The sequence below is a fragment of the Alligator sinensis genome, unplaced genomic scaffold (assembly GCF_000455745.1).
Source record: "Alligator sinensis unplaced genomic scaffold, ASM45574v1 scaffold628_2, whole genome shotgun sequence".
NCBI lineage: Eukaryota > Metazoa > Chordata > Crocodylia > Alligatoridae > Alligator > Alligator sinensis.
The window spans coordinates 5,367,917-5,376,458 of record NW_005841833.1 but is presented as its reverse complement, the minus strand read 5'-3'; the positions used below and the strand labels follow the sequence as shown (position 1 = coordinate 5,376,458).

General features: G+C 48.1%; 2 protein-coding genes across 2 annotated transcripts in view; one reads left to right on the top strand and one right to left on the bottom strand.

Moving 5' to 3' along the window:
* Positions 1–8,449, bottom strand: part of DENR (density regulated re-initiation and release factor) — a 9,151-nt gene extending 702 nt beyond the window's left edge. The window contains exons 1-7 of the mRNA XM_025199893.1: positions 8,419–8,449; positions 7,118–7,342; positions 5,815–5,834; positions 5,292–5,376; positions 4,463–4,546; positions 1,427–1,543; positions 265–404 (exon numbers count right to left, since the gene is read on the bottom strand). Of these exons, the coding sequence (XP_025055678.1) occupies positions 265–404; positions 1,427–1,543; positions 4,463–4,546; positions 5,292–5,376; positions 5,815–5,834; positions 7,118–7,342; positions 8,419–8,449 (702 nt within the window). The remainder of the gene's footprint in view (positions 1–264; positions 405–1,426; positions 1,544–4,462; positions 4,547–5,291; positions 5,377–5,814; positions 5,835–7,117; positions 7,343–8,418) is intronic.
* GPN3 (GPN-loop GTPase 3) overlaps positions 8,296–8,542 on the top strand; it is a 9,248-nt gene continuing 9,001 nt past the window's right edge. The window contains 1 exon segment of the mRNA XM_006015213.3: positions 8,296–8,495. Coding sequence (XP_006015275.1) covers positions 8,448–8,495 — 48 coding nt within the window. The 5' untranslated portion in view covers positions 8,296–8,447.

The window sequence follows — 8,542 nt, the reverse complement described above, 5'->3', positions numbered from 1 at the left end:
GGGGGTTGGATGCTGGGGGAGATTCTTAGGTTTCATGCGTCTATGAAGGATTACAATGAATGTAGAAGTGGTCTCTCAGTCTCCACCGCGGGCTCTTACTTTGATATCAGACATTTCTGTGGCTAAGCGGGGATGGTAAACAATTTTCAGACTCATATATCAAAGTCATGGGCTGCAGCCTCACAGCTACAGAATGGAAGACTAGGATCTGGATTTAAAAAAAAGAAAAGAAAAGAAAAATGATAAACCAAGATCCTTGTTTACCTCAGCCCACTTCTCCTGTATTACATCAATAATGTCATCTGTAAAGTCTCCTTGAATGATGATTTCATCCTCTCCTGTTACTGAGGCACCACAGGAGAATTTTTGAGCAAAAAACCGTTGTGCTTCCTTAAGATCGATTTCTGTTTACATAAGAAAGTTGGCAGAAATAAGAGTCAGCATCATACACATTTCTTCTCAAGCTTAACCCCCAAAATATAAACCCTGCTTTAATTATGGAAGCAACAGGGGCAGCTCTGGAGTTAACCTGCATCACCACTTCTAGTCAAAGCAGAGCCACACTCCGTCACCCATATATAAGATCATTTATTCCCAAATTTGGCCTAGCTCTTCACGGGACACCTATTTTAAAATGCAACATTTCTTCAGGTGGCCCCAAGATGTTCCTATTTTGGGGACGTACCAGTTGTGTGTGGTGGCAAAGAATTCATTTCTAAGAAGTTTAGTTACCATGGAGTCACCTTCACTTAAACTGACCCCTCATAAACCAAGTTATTTAACAAGAAGGGAGCCACATTGAGTTTACTAAAGTGCATCAAGGAGAAGCTGAATCCTTGTTTCTATCAGCTTTTTAAAGACAATCACAAAGAAAATAAGGACTTTTAAAACAGACAAAGGTTATCTCAGGAAGAAAGAAACTGTTATACAGACTAAAGTTATACCAAGAGAAGGGAGAATGTTTTAATTAAAGTTATTATTAACAACACGCTTTATTCTGCTAAGATTTTGTAATTGTACATTAGACCCTGTTTGCAAACAGCTGCAGGCTATAAGACTTGTTAGTTCCCTTTACACTAAGTCTTTTCTATAGCATACAAATGCTCATAGCACTTAGATCAAAATCAACATAAAAGGTAACAGGACAGGTCTAGGCAAATGTTGCTGTTCAGGCATTGTAGATAAAAGAGAATATTTGGCTTGCAGTTGATGTTTAAGGAGGGCTGCGATGAAGCAGAGACGAGAGGAGAACAAAAACAGCAGTACAGAAAGAGGTGGTACCAAGCGGGGAAGGAGAAAATGGCTTAGCTGTTACCCATCTCTTCCCTTACATCATTAACTCACCAAGCATGAAGAACCGAGTTAATCTAAGCAAACAGCAAAGCCAGCAGCACTGGAAGTGTCCAGCTGGCAAAAATCAACTCACCAAAAGTTGCAAGGCCGCACACTCTCGTGACATATTTTTTCTTTGCTCTTGGAATTTTTGCTATTGTCACTTTCTGTGGCACAGTCTTCTTCTTCTGCTTTATCTGACCTCTGCCACCTTTGAGATCACACAGAGTTAGGTCAGTATCTACAGAATGCTCTACGTGCATTAAAAACAATAGGCGTTTGAGATGCCATTTTTCTTCCCACATGGGAGCTGAAAGAATTTGCCTCCCTTCGCTTGAATTTGTAAATCTACATTCATTGTGTATGTGTGCGTAGTATGACACCCGATGGGCAACTCTTAACCCTGCAATATTATAAGAAACAGTAATATATACATGGCAACAAGGCTGTAGCTTTAATTTTAATTTTTTATTTCTACTCAGAGCAGTGCAGTGGCTGAAATATATTAGATTTGAGAAGTAATTTGCAGTGTTCCTAACAATGGGATTTGAGCAGACTTCTACCACCATTACTCAGTTTTTTAAATGCTGTGAATTACAGGCACATATAGTCACTTGGAACGTTACACGTTCCCAATAAAGGGAAGACTAACTTTAACCAGGTCCATTAAGTAGTAGTTTAAATCAGAAACAAATCTCCATGGTAAACTTTCTGTGGACTCTGCATCCCTAGGCTTTCCCTCTAACATAAGGGTGGGCAATTATTTTGGGCAGAGGGCCGCTTACTGAGTTTTGGCAAGCCATCAAAGGCCGCATGACAGGCAGCCCCGGGCAAACAAATATTAATTTTCTAAATTTTTTAGGGGCCCCATGGGCCTGGTGGGCTGCATCCAGCCCCTGGGCCACATTTTGCCCACCCCTGCTCTAACAGATGTCTTGTTCCCCCTGTGGCAAGGCACCGTAATAGTACTGGCTGCAAGCAGGTACTCCTGATAGCTGCTGGCCCGTCTGCTCTGGTGAGAAAACTAGTGGAAAAAACCAAAGTTAACTACACCAATGTAAGCGTGCATTTGTCCAGGCATCAGGTCCATGTTTCTGTGCAGGATTCTAGTACCCGATGCCAATCCAAATTAGCGAGAGCATTGCATCTCTTCAAAACTGACCCCAGTTACCAGTCAGCTGAACTTTTACAGGCTTCTACAACTTATTTGCCGTTTGTTTTTACGTCAGACCTGAGCCATCAGGCATTAACTGCTGAGCAATGCACACAAGATGTCCACACAGCCCATCAGGACTCCTGGGGCCAGATTACGATCTCACCCAATGCCGTGCGACTGCCCAACCACGAATGAGTTATTCTGCTTGACACCAGCGTAATCAGGTTCAGTCAGACTCTCAAAGCCAAGGTAGCTACAGTCTTTGGAGTCCAGGAGTTCTCCCGCCCAGAGAAGGTGAGGCTTAGAAGAGGGTTTTTGTTATCAAAACCTGTGGGGTTTAGAGAGGGAGGGAGACTAACAGGTTTTACACCCAGCCCTGCTCTCTTCAGCGGTGACAAAAACCACCCTGGTTTGGAAGCGTCTCTGAAGCTTTTTCCCCTCAAAGGCTCACACGTTAGCTCTTTTTTTCTTTAACTCCAAGCTCTCTGGGCCAGAGCTTGCCAACCACTTACATTGTGCTTAGCACTGCACAACAGAGGAGCAGCCGTCCTGACTGGGGTCCTCGGGATGTTACCATATAAGTGACTAATAACTAGCCAGGTGTCACGCATTGGGGGGGTTTCTTTTGCTTCTTCCTCTGTTTTTCTGGTTCTTTTTGGTCCCCCTAACTCCCAGTAACAATTCTTACTGCCCGACCTACCCAAGCTCAATCATCCCAATTCCTTGCAAAATTTCAAATTCTAGAAGAAAAGAACTAAGCATTTTAAAACACTCACACTGGAAAATAAGACTGGATTGCAATATGGCCCTATTGTTTGAATGCTCATTTAATACAGGGGGCAGAAGTACTCTGAAATCTGTGGATGAAAAGTCCAGTCTGCATAACGCAAAGGATTGTTTCGCTCCACAAATCCTTCTAAAGAGGCAAACATGACTGGTTACCAAGGCATTAACAGCAGCAAGACAGAGAACTCAACAATACATCTGCAACCACATTCAGCCTTAAAACTGAAGCTTACTGAGCGATTAGCAGTCATTTATGGAGAGCCATAGACATAATGGGCACCTCACAAGCAAATATGTATTCATAACTATTCAGATCTGGCATGGAAAGAATGTTAATTATTTTGGGTAGACAATTCAGATAGATCAGTGTCTAAGTCGCTTGCAAATTCAAGTGTGAAAGATGCCCCTGGGAGCCTGCTATTAGTATTGCCAAAAAAGGACACTGCAGTTAGTGGAAGTAATTCCATTACACGTCAACTAGTCAGGAAGCTAAACAATTCAATGTGCACATATGAATTGTGTGCTGGGATTTTTTTTCCTGCGTGGCACATAGGAGGAGGAAACCAATGCTGGCAGCGTTGCCAACTCCTGAAAGTAGAAGTTTGCCCAGCAAGTCTCAAGAAGGCGGTAGCTGTTGCTAGGCAGACCTTCCACAGTAATCAAAAACTGTCACTAGACAGTTCCCCAAGTATTGTACATGGCAACGGATTTAGGATCCTTAATACATACACTTCATCACTAAGCATCCCATAAAGTTTCTGGGAACAAAACAGCTCAATTGACAACACTGGAGTTTAGCTGTACTCTCCGCAAGAACTTTTCAGCTACTGCCACAGTCCAGCAGAAAGGGAATATTTCAGGACACATTCTTAAAATGCCAGTAGAGAAGGCAACGTATTAAATAACAGTCTTCTCTGAATAAATGTCATAGCACTGGCCTGAATGGTCAGGAAAGCCAGCCTGAGTCTTTTGATATTGTCACTACCTTAATTTTGAGATGCTCAACACTGTGCAGACAATTCTTCTGCTATCCAGTTCCAGGGATTGCAATCTGCTTTGTGCATCTCAGCCCCAGTGAGGTCTGAAAATGGCCAAAGGGTGGGAAGCTCCCAAAAAATCATCCTTGGGTAGACAGAATTCTCCCGACCACATATAAAGCAATACCACAAGCAGCTACTTAGACCTTGCCTCTCTTTTGCTTTTTCTTCTCTTCTTCTTCTCCTGCTGTTCCTTGACCTTCTCCTACCCCAGGTTCTTGTCTAGGGGAATTTTCTTTATAAAAAAAGAAAAAAAAAAAAGAAAAAACCTAAGTTAATAGTGGACCGACACACACCTGAAATTCTGCAACCGCAAGAGGATTGTGTGTCTTGTAAGAAATGTTAATTCCTCTTCTATTAGTTCAGCATCCCCCTCTGTAGACACTGGGGCTATCTGATGCTTTAGATATAATGTGTAAATTATATTCCCAATGTTCAAGACACACCTCAGCTTCAGGATAAATTCACCAATCCAAAAGCCTCTTCATATAGCAGATACACAGCAGTTCACTACTGTCATTCCAAATGCGACCACTTCTTAAACACCCCTTTGTTTCTGTAATCCTGCCTGTTTAGACAGGTTGGATTTCCCATTTTCTACCTAAGGTCATTTAAAGTGGGTTAAATAACCCTTACTGGTTAAAGGGATGTGACCTTAACTGAACAGATGATGAACAGCAATAGGACATTTCTAACCCTTCCGGAGACCACACGAGAGAATTAAAGTACTCCCATCTGTTGCCAAACTAGTATTTGTAAGGTATCCAAAAGGGGTTTTGCAGTCTCCAAAAGAGAGGATCTGTATTTTAGACTTGACGTGATAGAAAGAGATAGGGCAGTGAGGAACGTGCAAGGTTACTGCAGCACAGTTATGCGAATCACAGGAAGGCAGTAAAATATTTAGGGCCAGCAGCAGGCTGTGCCACAGTTTAACAGGATTGTCATTACCCCAACTGGAAAACAAAGAAAGATGTTCTTACCTACTGTAAGCTTTGCAAACTCATCTGGGAAGTTCTTCTCTAACCACTGCCTACATTTAGCCACATCAGGCATGTATTCACAGTACTGGAAAGAAAGGGCACATGCACATGGTGAACCAGGAAACTACAGGATGCAGCACAAACACACGCAGCAGTTCTGTTAGTGGGCAATTTAGCAGCAGGCTCACGGCATGATGCACAGGTAGCATTTTCTCTCACCTGACTGCATGTGGGGATGGGAAACAGAAACAAGCAACACAGGGCTTCTCCAACCCGTTTGGGATGGGGCTTTGTGCTACCTCACAGGAAGCCAGAGAGTTTCTTAGAGACCAAGAGGTCCATTTGCCAGCCAGCTTAGCTGCCTCTCTGCTAACCGATTAAACCTAAAGCAGCGACTAAATCTGTATGGTCTTCAACCAGATACCAGCTGTGGCATGGAAATCAAGAGGAAGTACCGTAGGCAAAGCAGCACTGTCGGGACACCGAGGGGAAAACAAACTCAAACAACGCTGAATGAACTCACCTCCGTTGGCAACGAGCAGACTGGGGAAGGAAGAGAGAGATTGTTAAATTGAAATGTCCTTGCTGGGTATTAAGAACAACCCCCTCATCCTTCTAGTTCGGACAGCTTCTCGCGCCATTACCATGACTTCTTATGCTCGAAAGCAGGGCAGAGAAGGACCTTTACGAGCTAAGATATATAGGCAGAGCATAAGCTTTTGTGAACTCAAGTTCATGTCACCAGGTGCTGTGCTACCTACCCCGTCTTCCGACTTGCGTCAGACTGAACACAACTACCTACCTCTCCCTTCTCACATTACCCACGCTGGGCTGCTAACAAAGCAGAGCACAGGCCTGCGGTAGTGACCGTACCTCGGAAAAGGCAAGTTACCCAAGTTCACGCCCCTCTAAAGTTATCTGAATTACCATCTACTAAGTCACGTCCTGACAAGAATGAGACTCGTATTGCAAGGTGTTCACCAAACCAGCATCAATTTTCACTACCTTTTGCATTCAAGCGGTTACCTTTCCTTGTCGATGGAGCCCAGTAGTAACAGCATAGGGTAAGAGGAGCAAAAAACCAGTGACATAGATGATATAATCTGGGCTCTGCAACGCTTTCCCTATATTGCTCTAATGAAAATGCATTTGCTCAATCTGACGGTCCTAAATTCAGCCTTCAGAGAAACCGACGCGCACTGCTACACGGAGAGCGGCGCGCTGCAAGAAGGGACGGTGAGACCCGGGCAGGTGTCGCCCTCCTTAATTGCACGCTAATATGGTTTTCAGGAACGAGCCTTGCCATGCCGGCTTCTTCACACGCAGGCGGCACCCGAGACTGCTACAACTTCGACGTCTGCGTAAGACTAAGTCGGGACCCGAGTCTTGGCAACCTCACGTTCCTCCGAACGAATTCAGTAGCTCCAACCTCGCTCGTCTGGACTTAGCTTTATACGCACGGTATCCACCTTGAAACCTGGCATGTCACGGGCCTAGCCAGAGCAAGTAACCCAGAAGTGTGAGCACGGGACTCCCCTTCAGGTGCAGAGTCGCAGTGATGTAACTCTGGACTGACCACCTCGCCTGGGCCTTGTACCACGGGGGCCTGGCCCCCTTGTCTGCCACAGGAGGCGCTGGTTATGACCACGCTCCCACCATCACGACCTATGAAACTATGACCTCACTCCCACCATCATGACCTATGAAGCTATGCCGTCACTCCCAGCCCCGTTTCCTCTCTGGCCCTGACGCCCACCCACGGCCCCGGCCCCACGGGCAGCAGCCCACGTGGCGGGGTGCGGCAGAGCTGCCCCCCCCGGACTTGCCTCCGCAGTAGAGGACGCGCAGGGGGCAGTCGGCGTCCACCCGGGCGCTGCTCCGCCGGTCCCCGCGGCCGTCGGGCATCGCGCACTCCGCCACGTCGAGCCCGGCGCGCAGACGGTGCTCACCCGCGCGGCCCCTCAGGCCGCAGTGAGACTGGACTAGGCGGCTGCCTGGACCCCGCCGCACCACATGCGACGTCCCGCGAGAGCAGCGGCCTCTCGCGAGAGCTCGGAGGAGGCCGGGTGACGTCAGCGAGAGGCTTGCTCGGGGAGGCGTTGAGGGCGGTTGGGTGGGTTTGTTTTGAGCCTACGCGGCCGCCGTAGAAGAAAGGCTAAGCGAAGCTAAGCAGGGTCGCAGAGGGCCCTCCCCTGGAGGGGAGACCTCAAGGAGGCCCGGGCACCGCCTGCAGTAAGTGCGGGCGGGGCGACCCTCAGGGCCTCTCGTGCTGCCTGTAGCCTGCCCACGTGCAGCTCCTCCCTGAGAAGCGCCCCACAAGCAAACTCTGGCTGTGCCCATTTTACAGATGGAGACCGAGGCAGGGAATTCCATGCCGCTGCTGAGACCGGGGCATGTTCACCAAGTTAGGTCCAGCTCTGCAAGCGTGTGGGCCTGAGGACAAAGGCAGACAAGTGTCTTTGGCTCAACTGGTACCCGAAAACTTGCAAAGAAGTTTTCCAATTATTTGAGTTGGTCTAATGAGAGATCGGATTGCCCCGAAGAGCCTCGTCTGCCCAGGTCCACAAAGCGCCTGCCCACGGGTTTCAGCAGTCCTTCGTGCTTGTGCGCACGTTGTTCATCACTAAGATTACACTGGACTCCCCTGATTTAATTCACATGGGGCAACTTTTGGAGCTGTTCCTGTTTTCAGGCGGTTCGTATTCGAACAAAGCTTTCCTGGGCCCCATTCCTGAAGTGCGTGCTCGTGGGGAAAATTCTCAATGTAATACTTCAGTTCAGTTACTACAAATGTTTTCTGGCGAGAGAGAGCGCGCAAATGTAGCCATCAGTTTTACAGGAACAAAACCCAATAGTTAGACGGCTGCACAACAGGCGGCTCCATCTTTCTGTGCACTAAACACACCAGCCCCCCTCCTGCTCCGGCTCCGGCTCCGGCTCCCCCGGCGCCGCAAGGACCAGGGCACACGGGCTCCTCGCGTCTGCGCAGGCGCGGGCCGCTGACACTCGGAAGCGCGCTCCGTGCGCCGGGCCGTTCTGAGCCTCGCGGCACCCCGTCGCCCGGGTCCTGCCCGCTACGGCAGAGCGGCGGGGTCACACTTGTGCCGTTCGCCTCGCCTCGCCTCACGAGCCCGCGGGAGCGGGGAGCCCGCAGCCATGCCCCGCTATGCCCAGCTGGTCATGGGCCCGGCGGGCAGCGGCAAGGTAGGTGGGGCCGGCCCCGCGGGTGGGGGCGTTTGGGTGTGATGGGG